The sequence below is a fragment of the Leguminivora glycinivorella genome, chromosome 7 (genome assembly GCF_023078275.1).
Source record: "Leguminivora glycinivorella isolate SPB_JAAS2020 chromosome 7, LegGlyc_1.1, whole genome shotgun sequence".
NCBI lineage: Eukaryota > Metazoa > Arthropoda > Insecta > Lepidoptera > Tortricidae > Leguminivora > Leguminivora glycinivorella.
Window position 1 is genome coordinate 22,867,308 of NC_062977.1, and position 21,781 is coordinate 22,889,088.

Sequence of the window (21,781 nt, forward strand, 5' to 3'; positions counted from 1 at the left end):
TAAGGGCATTTATTTGTGTGATGAGCACAGATAAGTATTTGTATATCCATACTAATATTATAAAATAACGTATGTATATAAGTATTTGTCTATCCATACTAATATTATATAATATATAATTTAATTTAATTTGATTTAATTTGAATTTAATTCGTATTTAATTTTGTTTTAATTGTAGTGTTGATTTTAAATGAATTATTGAATTTTATAGCTTTAATTTAAAAAAGAAAAGTGTAACGTAATGCATTAGTTTATTTACATAAACGAATACAATACAATACAATACAATAAATGGGAAAGTGTCTCTGTCTCTGTTTGTTTGTCCGTCTTTCACGGCAAAACGGAGCGACGAATTGACGTGATTTTTTAAGCGAAGATAGTTGAACGGATGGAGAGTGACATAGGCTACTTTTTGTCTCTTTATAACGCGAGCGAAACCGCGGGCAAAAGCTAGTTATATATATATCGTTGTCTGAGTACCTGCAACACAAGCCTTCTTGAGCTTACCGTGGGACTCAGTCAATCTGTGTATTTATTATTTGTGTATGTATTATAACAGAGTAAAAAAAAGAAAAAAGAAAGAAAACGTTATAGTTCGTCGCCGAGCGATGGACTATAACAGCAGTTCTCGAAAAGTTTGTACAAAAATTAAGGAAAGAGTTAAATTTGTTTTTATTATTCCTATTTTGTTACCAAGATTTCATTGATAAATTGAGATTTTAGTAAGTTTTATTTCGTCATTAAGGTTCTCTAGTATCTATATTTTCTTAATTATAATAATTATCCTGTATATATCTTACGAAAGACGACTTATATTATGAGACGAATGTTGGTAACAAAATAGGAGCAATTAAAATTTGCTGACGTGGCTATGTATTCGGGAACTGCTCATAAATCGCTCGCTGTCTCTTTTATTTGCACGGTAGTAACTATTTTTCATTCGTTCAATCGCCGATAACTCATCGCTTACTTGTTTTTGGTGGGACTAGTGCCTTATTGTCTTTATAAAATGCAGTTTGATTGAATGTAATTTTCTAAGCTCTGTGTTCAGTGAACAAATTAAATGTTTTATTTTTAATTTGATTTTATTATTGTGTAAATTGATGTATTATTATTGATTTTTTAGCTGTTTATAAATTATTTGATAAATTAAATTTAAAGAGATTATTTAAATTCCATTAATTAATTTGATTTCAGAATTAAATATGAAATCTGAGATTTTCCTGCAAGACTGTCGAAAAGAAATTTTATTTATTCACATCTCTTGTATTGTAGGCAGTTGTTTTTAATTGCAAAATAAAAATCATTCATGATTTTATTTTAAATAATTTTCCGGGCTCAGGCAAAAGGCTTCCTTTTAGATACCTACTCGATAAAATAAAAGTAGAAAAAACTTTAGCTTGTTACTGTCACCCTTATTAATATCGCTATAAGCCTGTGCACACCAATAGCGTATGAGTGAGGGCACATTGCGCGCGTGACGTTTGCACGGTTCCTACTTTTAGACAGCCCTTTATGCGCACACAGTCGGTGTGCACAGGCCTTAAATCGACAAGGGTAACTGCTATAGGTTATTAGCAACCAGGTACAAGAGCTTTTCTCTTTTTTGCCACTTTTTAATTTTAATATTTTGAGGGACTTTTAGGTCAATTGTACTCAATATCACGAGCACATTATATCAATAGGAGACAAAAAGTGTCCCAGAATTTCCATACATTTTTGTTACTTTAATATTTTGTCACATATGGGACAATTTTTTTACCTATTACGATTGATTAAGCTGCTGATTCTGAGTAGAACTAACATCAAAATCAAAAATATCACATTTAAAAAAAGTGGCAAAATAAGAAACGCTCACAAAAATTGACAATCCCCTAACAAATTAAACATGCAAAAAGTCTTATTAATTAAGAGTGGCCAATAACTATAGTAGTCAATCGGACTACAAGATAAGGTTTATCCTATATAATTATTAAATAGTGAGCTTACGGTTATGTTTAACTGGCAATACTGTGACTGTTTGAGAGCTAATCATTTTAAGATGAAGTAATCTTTGGTTTATCTAGATTAGCCATTAGAAAACTTTTTGATTACTTTTGATTTGTGTACCTGCATTTCAACGGAGTCGTAAAATTTTCTGTCTTGTCAATCTGAATTAATTTTTGCAAAAGCTTAGGTTTATCAAGAGACTTCGAAAAAGAAAAATAAATGTTTTAGCTCTTTACCAGTCGCAGCTTAAATATAAGAATAGATTCAGTATTTACCTAACTAGACATGATTTGTTATTTTTTTATAATGGATATTTAATGTGATGTATGTTATCTAAATCATTTGTTATTAAATGTCAACGCAATCAGTTTTTCGTTTTATTATTGTCTTTGGATTGATTTTTTTATATTGCGTATCCATTGAGTAAAGATGGAGTAGTATTAAAATAGGTCATTTAATAAACTTGATTGAAAAAACTATATAAAACATATTTCGCAAAAATAATAAATTAATGACCGCTTTTATTGATAAATAATAAGAAAATAATATAATTTTGCTAAATAAATAAAAAGTTTTCCTTGAATTTTAATTATAACAATATTAGAAAATGATTTATTTCATTTAAATTTATTAATGTACATATCTATGTACATTTTATATGTACTTCGCAAGGTAAGCAATATAATTAATTCAAAGAAAACAGTCTGAATGTTATAACTAGAATTACAGTCATCTGAAGGACACACTATTGTAAACATGAATAAACGCACGAAAATACCGCCTCGGTCATCCCAAGAAAACGCGCGAAAACGTTTTTCTTTACAGCTTACCTCACCGCGTTCAGCCAGCCAGTTGCATCGCGACCGTCGAACCGAGAGCACGTCGGTTTGAAATTCGAACATCGATACGAACGAATCATGTGGACGAGTTGTAAATTAAAAAAGTAAAGTGTTTTTTTTTTTAATAGTGCTGTGACGATGGCGGTGTATTTTGGTGTTCTGTTGTGCGTGGTGGGGGCGTTAGGGTTTAATGTGCATATACCGTCCAGGGTGGTGTATAAGGGTAGCGCTGACTCTATGTTTGGATTCACAGTGCAGGCGCATGTTGATAATGGCCAGAAAATGTAAGTAGTAAAATATTTTTTTTTATTAGTACAGGTACAGTCAAGGTTAATTGCTGTTAGGTTTAGTAGTTTTAGTTCTCGCTTTGAGTAGTATAAAGTTAGTTAAAATGTATTTGTGTTACTTTCTTTAAATAAATAAAAAATCGGCATCTTAAAGGCCGGCAACATACCTCCAACCCTTCTGGTGTTTCGGGCGTCCATGGGCGGCAGTGTTCGCTTACCATCAGGTAACTTGGCTGCTCGTTTACTGACTATCGCATAAAATAAAGCAATTACATTTATTTAATTTAAATAAATCTCTCGTATTTAAATAGACAGGCATTTAAAAAAGTTTTAATTAGGTACTTGAATAAAACAAACAAGTTATCAACTTTAAATAAATTTAAAAATACTCTTACCAAATTGGGTCACTACATAAAATTCAGGTATGTGTAAAACTAGTAAATGACGCTATCTAAATAAAGTATTATCTAGATAATATGTGCTTAGCTAGACATATTACACATCAACATTATGTTCTCCGTTACCTTTTTTGACCGCGAACACCATATCGATAAACAATCACGTTCGTCATCGGTCCGGCAGTGTGGGCACACCTTAAATGACCAAAGGTGAGTCTTGTGACCTTCTCGATAAAGTTTAAGACTGGTCTAACAGTGTGGCCATCATAAGTATCTTGTCTTTACCAATGACTCATTAGGTTTCTAAAATTTAACTTAATAACACAACACAACAACTAATCCCAAGATTTGGCGTAGGCACTAGTTTTACGAAAGCGACTGCCATCTGACCTTCCAACTCGAAGGGTAACTAGGCCTTATTGGGATTAGTCTGGTTTCCTCACGATGTTTTCCTTCAGCGAAAAGCGAGTGGCAAATATCAAATGACATTTCGCACATAAGTTCCGAAAAACTTATTGAGTACGAGCCGGGGTTCGAACCTCTGGATTGAAAGTCGCACGCTCTTACCGCTAGGCCACCAGCGCTACGATATTTATCACCTGAACATAAGTCAAAAGCCTTTGAGATATCCATACTAATATTATAAATGGGAAAGTGTGTGTGTCTGTTTGTTTGTTCGTCTTTCACGGCAAAACGGAACGCCGAATTGACGAGATTTTTAGGGTTCCGTAGTCAACTACTAGAAAGCTGAAATTTGGTACCAATATGTATATCAATCACGCCAACAAAGTGCAAAAATAAAAAATGGAAAAAAATGTTTTATTAGGGTACCCCCCCTACATGTAAAGTGGGGGCTGATATTTTTTTTCATTCCGACCCCAACGTGTGATATATTGTTGGATAGGTATTTAAAAATGAATAAGGGTTTACTAAGCTCGTTTTTTGATAATATTAATATTTTCGGAAATAATCGCTCCTAAAGGAAAAAAAAGTGCGTCCCCCCCCTCTAACTTTTGAACCATATGTTTAAAAAATATGAAAAAAATCATAAAAGTAGAACTTTATAAAGACTTTCTAGGAAAATTGTTTTGAACTTGATAGGTCCAGTAGTTTTTGACAAAAATACGGAAAACTACGGAACCCTACACTGAGCGTGGCCCGACACGCTCTTGGCCGGTTTTTTAAGTGGAGATAGCTGAAAGGATGGAGAGTGACATAGGCTACTTTTTGTCTCTTTCTAACGCGAGCGAAGCCGCGGGCAAAAGCTAGTAGGGTTATAAATGAGTCAGTGAAGTGTGGGCATCGTATATGTGTTTTATGGTGGACCATCGATTGGCTGACATCACCGCCGAGTTGGTCGATTTCGCACTCAGCAACTAAAATTGATTCGCATCTGAGATGTTTCATTTTAAATTCCTTGGTCTAACAATCAGGCTAAGAACGTAATTATACTATACTGTTAATAAACAATTTCGTTTTCTTTCAAAAAATAATATAAAGAAGAAAATACGATAGTTTGAGTACATGACTAAGTAAACATATTTATTTAGCAAGTATGCAAATTCACTTATATCCTACTTATCACTGAGAAAATTCACTTATAAGCTGTTAATTATTTGTTTACCTTGCTGAGCCAATTTTATTGTTTTGTAATACTTATTAGGGCAATTATGTAATTGGTTCAATTTCAATGGGTAAATAATGTTTTGGGAATTTGGGATTAGCCAAAATGCTTTCACTTTCATTAGGCAAATAAATGTTTGAAATATGTAGGTAGTTGCACATTTGTTGCTCAATGTTACTATATTTTTCCCCTCACTAGCCTTGAAACACGTGTTTTGACCTTTAATACCAGTGGGTAAAAACGCATTTTATCCACTAGTGGGTAAAGTAATTTGACCTTGAATAAAGTCAAATTAACTGCTTTAAAATTGACAAAAGTAGTTGAATCTAGTAATTAAGATGATTTACCACCCGTGGAACTACTGGAAGCAGTGATAAACGCATTTTCTTGCGTTGTAGTTTCCTCGCTATAGTGAGGGGAAAAGTTTTGTGTTACACTCGGGTGCAAATGTATTTTACTTCTCGTGTGTTAAAAAACTCGCAAGTTCAGGATTCTATTCTCGAACCACTCGCTTCGCTCGTGGTTCAACTATAGAATCCTTTCACTTGCTCGTTTTTCAATTCCACACTCGGCGTTAAAATACAACTTTGCCCCCTTGTATAACAAATAACTATTAATCCCCTTATTCATAAACGTACACTAAAGTTATCAAGCCGATAAAGTTCGTTTGTCCTTTTCTGTCACACTAATACGTCGGAAAGGGACAAAATAACTTTATCGGCTTGATAACTTTAGTGTACGTTTATGAATAAGGGGGTTAAACTCTAGACTTCTAATTAGCTTAAAATGGTGTCGTAATTGTGAAGATACTCGTGTAATAGAGTTATTTATAATATAAGTAAGTAGATAAATTAAAATAATAAATGCCTAGCCTTTCGTTGGCGTGATGACCTAAAGAAGTCTAATAAATTAGAAATTAAAGGCACCTTTTCATCCTAAAAAAGTAAGAGTAAATACGCTCCATAGTACCTCGCGAGATGCTGACCAAACTTCCGATCCATTTCAAACTAGATGAAACTAAACATGTTCCTAAAAACTCATGAGCTACTGCAGTACCTACTCTCCTACTTATATTAGAATAATCCTCATAGCATCTTGCATCACGTTGACCAAACTCGCGATGTCGCGATCCTTTTAAAACTAGATGAAAAATTAAACCTAAAACATGTCATAAACCACGTTATCCAGTCAATACCCAATCACCAATCGGCCACAGCTGCACCGCAAATGGAACATTACTTATCAGCGCCATTAGAGGATAGAGGCCACTTGTTCCTTAATGACCTACGATGACGAAAAAGTTCGGTCCCATAAATCAAGGGGAAGGGCGTGGGGTTGTCTTTTTTTCGGTCATGGTCGGTTACAGTTGTGCATGTGTATGGTTTTCTTATTCAAATTACAACATCACCGTTTTTTAAGTTGTGAAAATTGGCTCCATGTGAAAATATCACTGAAGCGAATAGATTGAAAGTTGCTAGTGATCTTAATGAGTAGATACTATACCCTTTTCAGGGTCCATATAATATGTGCCTATTGTAAAATTATATGGTATGCAAATAAAGAACTATTGAACTATACACAAATGTATACCTAACAGAAAACGTGGGCAATTGTGTAAAATTGTGTAAAATAGGTTTTTCAGGGTCCATGTAATATGTGCCTATTGTAAAATTATATGGTATGCAAATAAAAAACTATTGAACTATACACAAATGTATACCTAACAGAAAACGTGGGCAATTGTGTAAAATTGTGTAATAGTACATTACATCAGAGGCCGGGAAAATGAGGATTTCCGGCCAAGTGGGTAAATATACGGATAGGGATACGAGGCCGGGAATCCGTTTTCACGCCGAGGCATGTATAGTGCTTTTCTCAAACATACTATGAAATTAAAAAAAAATGCTCTAAAGGACAATATTTTATAAAAAAAAGTTACTTTGCAGGCCTAGGCCTGAAAAATAATATGAAATCCCTTTACAGTCCTCTCGAGTTCTTGCGCCCAAAAAGCGATACTTCCCAGCCCATTTTAAGGAACGTAAAGACAATATTTCATTGCATGTTTGAGAAAAATAGGTTTTTCAGGGTCCATGTAATATGTGCCTATTGTAAAATTATATGGTATGCAAATAAAGAACTATTGAACTATACACAAATGTATACCTAACAGAAAACGTGGGTAATTGTGGAAAATAGGTTTCCTTACTTATACCAATACTTTTTTAATCGTAGATGGAATTATGTTGTTCGTTTTAAGTGGTTTTCACAATATTTCAGACTTAAAAAAAAAAAACTTATTACATTTCTTGTTCCTAGAAAGTTGAGAATACTTCTTTAGTTAAAATACGTCTTAAGTACAAATTACTGCTTAAATCCCCAAATGTATAATAACATTTAAATGACACCCCTAACGCCATGACGTGCCGCGCCGATCGTGCCTTCAAAAAACTGCCTATATCTTATTATAAAAACGTTAAAGTCGTATTTCGCTATGATATTCGCTGCGTATGCAATGTCGCTTTTGACCGTTTTACAAAAAGTTAGAGATGCGCTCGCGCTTCTATATTCTCATCGCTTCCATTCGATGGGTCAAGTACCTTATCATTGTAATGTTGAACATTTTGATCGAATGACAAAACTTTTTGTATTTCGTCTACTTAGCCATGTAGGTGTCGAATTGAATATTGCATGCTATTTCTTAAACTTATCAAATAAAAATTGTAATTATTTTGTATTGATATGCGAATCTAACTTCTAATGAACTGAACCTTTTGTAATGACTATGAAATCCTAAATATAGAATAGAATAGAATAGAATAGAATATTTTTTATTCGAAAGCACACAGATAATAAACAATTTTACACTGACATAGAATAATAAAGTGCCACGAAATGGCCTCACCTCAGCATATTGCTGGCGACTTCCAGCGCTGAGGTCTTCCGGTGAGACCATTAAGTGAGAAAAATCACGGAAGGTAACATACAAAAGGAACATAAGGAACAAAAGCATAAATTTAAAAAACTAAAAAACATGACAAGAATAAAAACATGGACTTTACGTTTTGATAGCGATCGAACCTGAATCGGTCCGGTCGGATATAGCGTGGCATGACATTAAGCGCTCGTGTACTAGCGCCAACGGACGTTACATGAGCTAAATATACAGCTTATCGTGTTTGAAATGGTTGACTGGTATTCTTAATACCAATAAAAATCTATCCGGCTACACATGACGACCGGTCTGGCTCAGTCGGTAGTGACACTAGTGACCCTGCCTGCTAAGCCCCGGTCCTGAGTTGGAATCCTGGTAAGGGCATTTATTTGTGTGTTGAGCACAGATATTTGTTCCTGAGTCATGGATGATTTCTATGTATGTAAGTATGTATTTATCTATTTAAGTATGTATATCGTCGCTTAGCATTAGCACCCATAGCACAAGCATTGCTTAGTTTGAGGCTAAGTTGATCTGTGTAAGGTGTCTCCAATATTTATTTATTTATTTTGGTTTGGATCAGATGAGAGATGAGACTATAACTCGCTTATCCGATCACCCCTGGGCAACAACAGACCTGCATTACGGAAAGAAGCTAAAAAGGGGCGCGCGCGCATGTGTCGCGCATGTGTTTCCGTCCCAAATTACTATTTTCGCTATTGTCGGGCGCCGGATAAAAGAAACCGATGTTTTTTTTCTGTGCTGTGAAAAAGTGCGTAGTGAAAAAAGTGGTCATTCATTTTGGGGACGGACATTTGTTCCGGCTTTGTTTATAGGGGTTATTTGTCAATTTCTCATTTTGTAGATTTTAGCGTCACGTTTTTACAGTTACATGTATACTTACATAATTACTTACAGATGTACTGCAAAAAGATTTCCTTGGTATTCTTACGGAAACGTACGAACGTGTCATGCTATTTTAGTCAGTCTCAGTCAGTCTCAGTCTCAGTGCACATACGAACGTTCCTGGCAAAATACGAAAGAAAAGCTTTTCGAACTACATCTGTATACCTAATTGAAACATTATTATAACTTCTACAAGGGACTTATCTAATCTCGTAAGAGATTCTCTACCAATCAACCGGTGGGTCAAAAACGTTTAAACATTTTAATGTCACGAGCAAAGCAAATGAGGGATTATTTCTGATTCAATAAACTATTAAAATTATATTTAAAAAAATGTACAGATACACTTAAGTACATTTTACTACTTGTAATTACTTATACCTAAATTTAATTTTATCACTTTAATTCACAGAAAATATTTCCTTCTTTCCCTGTAATCGGTTCCAAATATTAAAACTAAAAAGTTAAAAACTATCAAACAGTTTGCAAAAAGCAAACTCACGCGCAGGAACAAAAAACTCCGTTATCATACTTATCATCCTTCAACAAGTGAGGCGACCTATTCGGAGAACGCACGTGAGATCGCCACGATATCGCTGACGTGACGCGATACCATCAGAATATTCACAAACCATGCCACTGCGATATCTGTAATTCCTAGTATAATTTGGTCTCAAAGTTACTTAGGATCAAGTGCGATCTTTTGGTCTTGTTTATAGTGGTTGTTTGAGACCATTCGTTCGATTGAATACTTGAATGCAATCCCAGGAAACTCTAAATCGGAACAATCTTCTATCTCTGTCTATTTTTAGAGTGTGAAAGAGACGACCTAGTGCGTATCCTGAATACGAAATCGTATCATTACCATCCTATTCAGTCGGTGTTTTTTTTTTAACTTTTTAGTCGGCGTTAGGATAGGTTAGTTACAAAAGATGTTGGTGGTAATATTTACATGTTGATATACAGGCATTCTTCAATGACCTTTGACGGATGTTTTTTTGAGATTGAATGGAAAAAACGGCTTTGGAATGTTTAACGCGTGTGGCGTAGTTACATTCAATTAAGGTAAGGTGAGGTAGGTATTCTGTACTTCCATGGCGTATTTTATTTGTTTTTATAATCGCGTAAGTGCGTTTTCATATTATCCGATCCGATATCGGATGCCGGAAGGATTTCAAAGGCAAAAATCAAAAATGGCGGCTTAAATGTATGGGATATCGGTCCTACATCCGATATCGGATCGGATAATATGAACACGCACTGAGATTTATATTAATCCCTGACATGTATGTGTTAGTATTGCTTCTATCAATAGTCATATCAATATTTTTTTAAATTGTAAATATCAAGTTGTAGTATGTACCAATTAAAATTGCAGAAAAATACATACATACCAATATTTATAGACGCATTCGGCGCCAAGCCTATTGAAACTATCAATAAATTGATCTGAACTGCATATAATGTGTCAAATACATTGCAATGAATTTGCAACATCGTTCATTCAACAATCAACTTCAATATCATCTTGATTAATTAGGTTTTATATCGACTTGCGAAGAGCTAAGATCAACCACTTTAGTAATATTGCTGGCGACATTCCGTGATAACCCCCCGTTATCGTTCTCTTTGAAAGTGAACGCTCCGTCTGGTCTGTATTAATTAAATAGTATCTAGAAGTTGATATGGTAGTAATTGGTAGCCGGTTTAACCCTTTTAGAGGGTGATATCATAATAAACGGCAGAAATATAGGAGTTTGAAGGGTTGAAAAGGTAAGTTTTTGATGCCAGGGGTCAGAAATTTTTGGAAGGCAGTACCTATACTACTTCTTCTTTAGATCTCAAAGAGCCGTTGAAAGTGTGGTTTGTCAGTGGTTTGCGGTAGAAATTAAAGCAATATCCCTAACATACGTATCTTTTGAGAGTCCTGAGGGTTATAGCACCGTTAGGTATAGTCAGCTCAGCGCTAAGGAAAATGTCGTCGCTTTGCACTTGCGCCGACGCTGTGACGAGCAACAGGGTGGCTAGCCGAATGGCACAATCGCTCACGAAACGCTCACGAAACGAAGCGCTAGTAGATATCTATCTCTATCGCGCTTGCGTATTGGCGCGACAGAGCCAGCGGTGTATCGCTTTCGTTTGGCGTCGGAGAAATGCCATTCGGCTAGGCACCCAGGCATAGAATTGACAAGACGTCCACGTTCGGACGCTATAGTGTGGCCTCTTTATTATCTCTAAGTATTATATGTGCTGTATATGTAGATGTACCACTTAAATTGCTTCAATGTGTAGATTATTTCAATTCTATACATTGCGAAAGGTATCTTTCCTTGGTGTAAGAAGAGTACAACTCTCGGAGTATTTCAATGAATATATAATAATTCTTTTAAACGTTTCAGATGTTCAATGAACTAAAATTAACATTACACAATTGTTAGCTAACGAACATGTGGCAAATACCAAATAAACATCTAATGATGACCGCTAATGAGAAAACCGGTTGAATCTCAAGGCCGTCTTCTCGTCGTACATTACACTACAAAATACGAGTAAACAATAAACACAGAAATATCTTTATCTAAGGTTGTGTTCATTTTTAGTCTCTTTGTATTTTCACACAAATACTTAAGTATGTTGGATTTGCCACTTCATTGCATCTTTTTGCATCGTTTTCGACTGGACATGGAGTGTATAATTTGGAAATCCTCAGCGGGCCATATATCTTATACGGGCAGTGTGGGCACATCAACATAATACAATGTGTGCTTTCTGCGACATCTCGCGCAAGTGCGCGGGCGCCGTCCGTGACCCGCTTGCGTCGTCACGGAATAACTAATACCGTCTTTACACTTTACTGTAAACAAATGGTACAGAAAGTGCACTTGGTTATTCTTGAACTAACACCGCATCTCAGGTAGAGTGGTTACGTTACAGCAACATAGTATAAGGTGTGCTTTCTACGTATAAATATTTCATTTGAATTTTTTGCGACAATTGTATTGTATTGTATTGTTTGTTTACAGCGTCTTTACACTTTACTAATGGTACTGTCAGCTGCAGAGAAAAGTAACCCCCCTGCAAACAAATTTGTAAGCTGGGAAGTCTACTTTTCTCTGCAGCTGACTGTACAGAAAGTGCACTTCTTTATTCTTGGACTATGACACCGCATCTTATCAGGCAGACCAACGCTGAAATCGCGAAAAAAAACAGTCGAAATGTATGAAACAGCCAATTCTTTTTAGCGATTTCAGCATTGGTCCCATAATAAAAGTTGTTCATTATGACCTCAAAAGTATACAATCACGCCTGTATCCCATAAAGGGGTAGGCAGAGCACATGAAACTACTACAGCTTCAGGGCCACTCTTGGCAAATAAGGGGTTAAAAGAAAACGAAACTGTGGCATTGCAGTGAAAGGTTGCCAGCCTCTCGCCTACACCACAATTTAACCCATATCCCATAGTCGCCTTCTACGACACCCACGGGAAGAAAGGGGGTGGTGAAATTCTTAACCCGTCACCACACAGGCAGGCAGGTCCGGTCCGGTCCTTTTTAATTCACCAATTCACCGTGTAAAGCGAACTCACTGCATGCAGTATTCTGTGGCAGGTTGCGCGTGCGCTCGCCATGCATAATCCGCCCATTGTGCGCTTTTGAAACAACCCACCGGCTGATAACATGTGCTAGATCCTCAGTTATGCGATAATAGAGCGAGAAACCTTATTGCGTGGTACTGTGTGTATACCTGTGTATAGGATAATGTGTAGGTATAACTAGTTGCATAACTAGTATAATGTGTAGGTAAGGTAGGTATATGTAGATTTTGTATCTACCTTTGAGTACGTATCTTTTGAAACAACCCACCGCCGGCTGATAACATGTGCTAGATCCTCAGTTATGCGATAATAGTAAGCAATAACCTTTATTGGATGGTGTGTTTTATGTGTATACAACTAGGTATAGCTAGGATAATAAGCAGATTACATGGCTATATCGAAAATTTTATGGGCCAAATGTATGTAGTGTTACTTTTTGAAATGCAGTGATTAGCAGTCAGTGTTTTAAATCGACACGACACGAGTTACGAATTCCCTCTTCGCACGTGTATCGTACGACGTTTTTCAACATTATGGCCCTTTGAAGTTCCGACCTGACAAGAAAGTACCTATTGCAAATTAGTGCGGGAAAAAACATCATATCGCAGGCGGTAACCATCAAGTTTTTTTTTTACCACGTCGGTGGCAAACAGCCTGAAAGCGGTCACCGTAACCTATGGACGCCAGCAACTCAAGGGGTGTCACATGCGCGTTGCCGACCCATTAGAAACTTGTATACTCCTTTTTTGAAGAACCCCATACTTGTAGTTCATCGGGAATACCTCGACAGGGAGCTCATTCCACAGCCGGAGCGTTCGTGGGAGGAAATTCCTCTGAAACCGCACGGTGCGCGACCATTTAGGTAGCAAGTTGCGCTAAACGAAGCTGCCGTTTTTCGGCTCCGTCGCACATTTGAGGCAAAACCGATATACATATTTCTTATTTCACTACAAATTTTGCAGCATTTTTTTTGTCAATTTAGATTACTGGTAAACAAATAATGTCATGCATCTGTAATTCAAGACATGACTATAAAGTTATACTCGTAATTATTTTTCCAATTAGTCTGCAATTAAAACTGCATTTTTTAAATCAATGAAGGCTTCTCCATATCTAAGGTATAACATAATCGCTCCAGCGATGGAAACTTGGTTCTATGAATGCTGTCAGTCCGTTCGATTCTTTATAAGGAGGATCTCAATAACTCGAATAACATAATAGGTATTTCTGTCATATAGGACATTACGATACGATGTTATAAAACAAAATGGTGTCGATTTTAAATACTCGCGGTTGCCGTGTTTTAATTTCATCATCATCATCATCATATCAGCCCTTTATCGCCCACTGCTGAGCATAGGCCATAGGCCTCTCTTCTGGGCTAATCTCATCACCTATATAACTTCGTAAAGACCGATAAAGTCTAAGAAAAAAGACGTACTCCACAACCATACAGAAAAAGGTACGGTGAGCTAGATGGCGATACACCTTTGGGGTACGCTCGGCTAGATGGCGCTAATATTAATATTTAACATTTTAAAACATATCAAGCTAAGAATATGGGCCAAATTGTCAAAACTGAGGTTCATAAGTTTTAAGCCGGTGTCGAGAGATGGCAGTCTATGCACTGTGATTACACATTTTACTTTGACAGTCATTCTCTATAATACTCGATCCTCTCTGTCCAGTTGTCACGCAGTTTTTCGGTTGTCGTCGACCTAACGAGTCGAGTCGATTTTAATTTACGCCACATATTTTCGCTTTTCTCTTCTCCGAATCCGAACTTCTTTGATTTTGATACATACGTAGGTAACGTGTTCGGTGTAGATTCTAAGATCCTAATGTAGTACTTGGTCAAGTTGTTCGTTAATCCGCATGGAGCATATATTTCCTTCTACATTTTATACATTCCAAATACATATTGAACCCTTTAAAAGTTCAAGTACGATCTCGCAGTAATTGCCCTTCGCTCAAATAATGGGGTTCACTGCCATTCTCGCCGACTAATTACTCGTTAACTGACTGCAAGGTCAAAGCGGTTTACATTCAAAAATAACCATCCAGAACAATTAACACTGTATGAATGGTATTTTTGCGCCTCAAACAAAAACTCTTTGGTAAAATATATGCTGACCTCCTTGTCAGGTGGTTTCGACCAGGTTTAAACATTTAAAAAAAATATTTGACACATAAGTCAAAGTCATAAGTAAGAAAAACTGATCATGTACATAATATTGAGAAGATTAATTCAAATGAAATAACTACAGGGATCGCAATCAAAAGAAAATAAACTAAAACCAAACCACAGTAAAGATGAAGACATTTGGTCAAGGATCACCAACCAATGCACCTTATTCGGTAAGTTTTTCCGCATCCCCAGTGTTTTTATTCCATATGTACGGTCAAATTTATTACACAGTTTAAAATGGCGTTTATGCTTTGTTACGAAGGATTAAGGCGCCAAAATGTGACATGACAAACAGCCATAAGTGTATGTTTGGCAAAATAAGAATATAAGTCACACACGTGTTCAGTAATCTTTGTTTTTTTAATTAATCAATATCCGTAAGAGTTAAGACGATAGTTTCTTAGAGAAATTAATTGTATTTGATCTAAAACGGAATTCAATAAAAACAGGATGTAGGTAGATTCAATAAAACGAGAACAAGTCTGTCAAGAATTTTCACTCTGAACTGAACTTGTGAAGGTAAGCCACCTTCTTTTTGGCGTGATCGTACCAATGAGTAAAATATGTCAATATAGTCCATTAAGTAGGTGGCAATTCTGTACACCTTTTCTTCTGTCAGGTATGAGTGCCAACTCTACTTGTGAATAAATGCAAACAGTTACCGCACCATCATAAACCCCTTCTGAATACATGGAAATGTCAATTAGACTTGCTCACAGCTATCAATGTAAATCGTACTTTCACACATTACCTTTTACCCGGCGGTGGCGCACTAAATCGACCGGTCCTTTTGCGGCGGTATGTCGCAATCGTTTGACATTTAAAAGCAAAACTATATCAATCAGGAGAAAGCAGAGCAGTTGCGACATCGTATTGATTTAAGTTACTTACGCAAAAGTGTAATTTTTGTAGCTTTAAGTCGACTGTGGGATAGCGAGAGGCTGGCAACCTGTCACTGCAATGTCACAATTTGGATTTCTTTCAACCCCTTTTTGCCAAAAGTGGCACTGAAACATTAGTTCATGTGCTCTGCCTACCCCTTTATGGGATACAGGCGTGATTATATATATGTATATATATGTTGTAAAGAGTTTCCGAAAAGTTACGCGAACGCGGTGTGACATTTTCTTTACTGTATGGTTTGCGAATTAATTTGCGATACGAGTGTTTAATTAGAGCGTGAAAGGTTCGGATGTCGGGTATTTTGATAAGGGTTGCCTTTTTGGTGTTTCTGTGTTGATAAGATTTATGTAAGACAAGTTGTGTAATTGCGTTATTACATTATCCGATCCGATTTAGGACTGATACTAGCACAATATTTACAGCTGCAAGGTTAGCACATGATTGCCGCGAGAATATGTCGCCGCGAGATAGACTACCCGTCCTTATGTCATTAATACAGTTAGAAGAAGACGTGTCATCTATCTCGCGGCGACATACTCCCGCGGCAATCATGTGCTAGGCCTACTGTTTTAGTAAAAAAAAAAGTATGGCGGTGGTAGCACTACATCGCTCTAACCCCGCAAGGTTTGATGTATGACAATCGGACTGGCCTAGTGGGTTATGTTGTGACGTCTTCTTCTCATTATTTATAAAATCGGGACTTAATCGCGTATAACTACATATTAAACTGACCTCCAACGTTTCAAGGACGGCGTTGTCCCCGTGGTCTCGGAGAAGACTGGCTTGAAATGACATCAACACCTTCAATCACCTGGCGTTTATAAAATTGATTGCAGTTGTGGTAGCTCCTACATTGGAGAAACTAAGCGCACCATAGAAGAAAGGGTAAAGGAGCACATCGCGGCTGTGAAAAATCGTCAGATCAACAAGTCTGCCGTGGCTGAACATTTGTTAGAGTCAGGGCCAAACCACTGGATCGAACTACATGACCCTAAAGTCCTTTCCACGGAACGCCATTTCTACAGTAGAAAAGTGCGTGAAGCCATTGAAATCAAAAAACATCGCAATTTCAATCGGGACGAAGGTTTTAGGATCTCATCCACATGGAATCCTGTCATTAATAAGTGTAAGCCGAAAATAATATCGACAGTCGTTAAATCAAATATCGTCAGTGTTGTATGTCGACAGAGTAACATCCCTAGTGCGCAAACAGTTCAAGTTGATAATCAAAACCAAGTGCGGGTAGTTCGAAAAACTCGCGCGGCTGTCAGAAGGTGTTGATGTCATTTCAAGCCAGTCTTCTCCGAGACCACGGGGACAACGCCGTCCTTGAAACGTTGGAGGTCAGTTTAATATGTAGTTATACGCGATTAAGTCCCGATTTTAAAAATAATGATGTGTAATAATCGTGAAAGTTTAAATCAACGTCTTCTTCTACTTCAGGTGCCGTATCCTCTTCGGATGTCGGCTACCACAGTCCGGAACTCCTCTCTATTTGCATTTTTTTCTGCCTAGCACGGCAGCGTCTATTCCCGTCCAGCTCCTAAGGTTATCCATCCAGGTTATTTTTCTTTTTCCTCTGCCCCTTTTGCCTTTGATTTTTCCTTCTATTATGCCTTTAACAATTTTGTATTTGTCATGTCTATATATTATACATGTCCAAAATAAGCTGTTTTCCTTTTCATTATTGTAAGTACTAATTCTTTTTTTTTTCTAACTAACGAGCGATTTTTGGTCGGCGAAACCGTCGATAATCCTGGATTGGATTTCCAGTATTTATTTATCCGTTTTTCATCACGATTTTGCTGTATTTTTCTATAAACATGACACCCGCCTGTTTCCTCAGTTTCATCATTCCTCCATATAATTAGCAGCCCACTGAGCCCACATCTCGCGCCTGCGCCCGCGCCTATCCGGGTCAAGGCGCGGCGCATTCTCGGAACATCGACACATATTGTCCAGAAACCGACATTGACCTCAAATATATGATGTTTATTTGCAAAAGTTGCAAAAACAACAGTATTCGTCATAATCTTAAGTCAGGCAAAAAACAATAATAATTATAAATTGGCGACATCATGGGACGATACTACGATGTTGCTTCCTTTTAATTTATACTCTCCTTTGCTAGACTGTGTATCGATATCCCTCTTCGTTAGAAACTATTTTGCAGGAAAATTACAGTATAATAAAGAGTAAGTAGACACTATTGTAACGGCATTCGACACTCCGTACTCTTCAGAAACCGACATTGACCTCAGATATAATTATGTTTATTTGCAAAAACAAGTGTGTCATTATTGTCTAGAAGCCTACTATATCGATAAATTTATTCGTAAGAAAATATTTTGAATATTTTAAAAGAGCAACACAGTAACAGTCGACAGACACCAATTCACCAGAAAACAATACTGACCTCAAATAGGTATATGTTTATTTGTAAAAACCAGTGGATCAGATCAGTCATAATATTGACCTCAAATACGAGTACTAATACACTCGTATTAATAATACTCGTAGTAATAATAAATAGGTACACTCAACCAATTAGAATCCTATTAGGCCACCCTAGAACCCTGTCGTATATACACCGCGCTTTAGGTACTTGCTATAGCAGTCACTTTGACTTTTACTGTGAAAGGGTTCTACAGCGGCCTAGGATTCCGGTTGGTTGACTGTACTTTTTTGCTGAAATTACAACAAACAAACGCTTACGTCACACTGTCTAGACAAGTCTGACACTGACATGAATGAAATTGTCCTAGCAGGAAAATCGTTAAATAAATAAAAGTAAATAATCCTTTTTTTATTCGATTGTTTTAAACACGACGAGACGTGGTGTCTTCAAATCATCTTGATCCACACTTTTAACTGTGATTTTCAAAACGTATTGGAAAATTAAAGAATGTTTTATTCTAGGTTTATGAAACAGGCTGTGCACGTCTGCAAAAATATTACTTCAATTTTTAGGGTTCCGTAGTCAACTAGGAACCCTTATAGTTTCGCCATGTCTGTCTGTCCGTCCGTCCGTCCGTCCGTCCGTCCGTCCGTCCGTCCGTCCGCGGATAATCTCAGTAACCGTAAGCACTAGAAAGCTGAAATTTGGTACCAATGTGTATATCAATCACGCCAACAAAGTGCAAAAATAAAAAATGGAAAAAAATGTTTTATTAGGGTACCCCCCCTACATGTAAAGTGGGGGCTGATATTTTTTTTCATTCCAACCCCAACGTGTGATATATTGTTGAATAGGTATTTAAAAATGAATAAGGGTTTACTAAAATCGTTTTTTGATAATATTAATATTTTCGGAAATAATCGCTCCTAAAGGAAAAAAAAGTGCGTCCCCCCCCCTCTAACTTTTGAACCATATGTTTAAAAAATATGAAAAAAATCACAAAAGTAGAACTTTATAAAGACTTTCTAGGAAAATTGTTTTGAATTTGATAGGTTCAGTAGTTTTTGAGAAAAATACGAAAAACTACGGAACCCTACACTGAGCGTGGCCCGACACGCTCTTGGCCGGTTTTTAGGGTTCCGTAGCCAAAATGGCAAAAACGGAACCCTTATAGTTTCGTCATGTCCGTCTGTCCGTCTGTCCGTCTGTCCGTCTGTCCGTCTGTCACAGCCGATTTACTCGGAAACTATAAGTACTACAGTGATGAAATTTGATGGGAATATGTGTTGTATGAACCGCTACAAAATTATGACACTAAATAGTAAAAAAAAAAGAATTGGGGGTGGGGCCCCCATACATGTAACTGAGGGATGAAAATTTTTTTTTCGATGTACATACCCGTGTGGGGTATCAATGGAAAGGTCTTTTAAAATGATATAAAGTTTTCTAAAAAACATTTTTCTTAAAGTGAACGGTTTTTGAGATATCAGCTCTCAAAGTCGTAAAAAGTATGTCCCCCCCCCTCTATTTTTATAACTACGGGGTATAAAATTCTAAAAAAAATAGAGGTGATGCATGCTAATTAACTCTTTCAACGATTTTTGGTTTGATCAAAGTATCTCTTATAGTTTTTGAGATAGGTTGATTTAACTGTAATTTTGGCAGGTGTATAAATTGACATAATAAGTTTATTATATTTGCTGCTACGGAACCCTTTGTGCGCGAGCCCGACTCGCACTTGGCCGGTTTTTTTGATAAATTTATGTTAAACAATAAGGGTGACAAATTTATATTACATATAAGGAATATCGTCCTATTGACCTAAAAATAAAGTGGACAGGAAAACTGCTTTTAGTACCTAAGTACCTATAGTATACAATTAAACAATTATTGATATAAATAGGAAAACGTATAATTTCTGTGAAACAAATTATTCATGCTTCATTGACTGAAATTACTGGTGAATTTATTGGATACATGGAAAATCACGACAAATCAATATTTACGCACATTTGATTATGTTTTCCTATTTAACAACAGAATAGGCCCAGTAGCTAAATAGCATTATTGCCATGCGAAACGCCGCAGAAATGTATAGTCTGGCTCTTTCGCGCCAATATGCAAGAGCGATAGAGATAGATAGCTACGAAAGAGATATTATCGTGAGCGTTTTTATTCGGCTACGCACACAGTATTTGAGTTACACACAGGGCCGGATCTAGGGTAGAGTGAATAAAGAATTTTTTTTTATGAAAAAACAATTCAACAGTCGCACCGAATTATATCTTTCACCATCCTGAGGGAATGTCCGGGCCGGCAGGCCAGCACTGCTTGCAACAATCAGGCTAATAAAGAACAATGAGGCTTGTTTAAGACACAATTTCTCTGAATTCTCGTACAGTCATATAGTAAGTGATATCGTTAGTCTTAAATCATAAGAATTGACTTTTGACACCAAACTTTATTACCTATGCATTATTGAGATACGTACCCTTTCACGTAACTGTTTTATAAAATAGGTACGTACATGTTTTTTACTCATTTAATTAACTCAGCTGATTGCAAGACCAAAGTGATCAAATATGAAAAAGTTTTTTACGAAGTATGTACTAAATAAAAAAATCAACATTAATTTACTGATTTCATAATTATGTTTGTAAATTTATGCAGTTTTTAATAAATATTTTACTAGGTTATAAAAAATTAATGAAGTAAAGTTTAAATCTAATTTAGAAAAAAAAACACTGAGCCCTTCTTGTTGTAGGTATCAATTTTCAATATACGATATCCATTTCAATTGAACATTTTCGTTTAAGTACATCGTAGTTGCTAAAATTAAAATAAATAGATTGCATCAAATAGTCTACAACTCTACCCTAGTATCGTCATTTTATTTGACAATTTATCAACTATTGAGGATTTCAATTGACATGAAAAATAATACTCAAATATCTACCCCAAAATAACCCTTTTCAATAATTCTATTCAAGGGTATAAACGTAATAACTTTTTCTTTAACTTGGCGGTTAAATTCCCCATTGTTGGCGAAGAATAGATCAATTTTGTGATGAATGTGAGAAGTCAATAGGCATTTGAAAGTGTAGCATGTTAAGGGACTTAAGGGTTAGTTCTTTTGTGGTGCGTATATAAATATAAATACGGTCTACTACTTAGGGGTGAAATATGAAGCAAACAAGGGTTTTGTTGTAGAAAATGTTTCTTTTTAAGTCGAGTAAAAAGATGAGTTTAAAATAGCAAACGCAAAAAATAAAACAAGAGAATAAATTTAAATTTTAACGAATGTTGTTTTGAATTTAATAATGTAATGTATGACGTGCTAAATGTAATGTATTTTACATGGTCAATAAAATATCTTATCTTATCTTATACCTATGTATTGAGGTCTTTAGGTTCTTATTCTGCCCTCTAAAAAATAATGAAATAAAAAACTCTTACAGAGCGAGTACCACATTCTCATTTGATGACTTTAGGTAGATATTTAGATAGGTAGTGTCTTACGGATATTTTCACAATTTTGCTATAGAAATTACATTAAATCACCTGACACATCGAGAAAAAGTAAAGATAAAGTATATTCCATCGATAATTATAATCATAAGGAAGCTTATGTCACTCGAGGCTGCGCCATGACACAACGCGATGACGTTCCAAGGTGACTCAGGGTACGTAGCCAAATGCCCAAACGCTTACGATAATATCGT

General features: G+C 36.2%; 1 protein-coding gene across 4 annotated transcripts in view; it reads left to right on the forward strand.

Moving 5' to 3' along the window:
* Window positions 1-2,840: 2,840 nt before the first annotated feature.
* The window catches only part of LOC125228395 (integrin alpha-8), a 212,738-nt gene continuing 193,797 nt past the window's right edge, over window positions 2,841-21,781 (forward strand). For all 4 annotated transcript variants that reach the window (XM_048132947.1, XM_048132949.1, XM_048132948.1 and 1 more), the window contains exon 1: window positions 2,841-3,112. In XM_048132947.1, coding sequence (XP_047988904.1) covers window positions 2,967-3,112 — 146 coding nt within the window. In that variant the 5' untranslated portion in view covers window positions 2,841-2,966. The remainder of the gene's footprint in view (window positions 3,113-21,781) is intronic.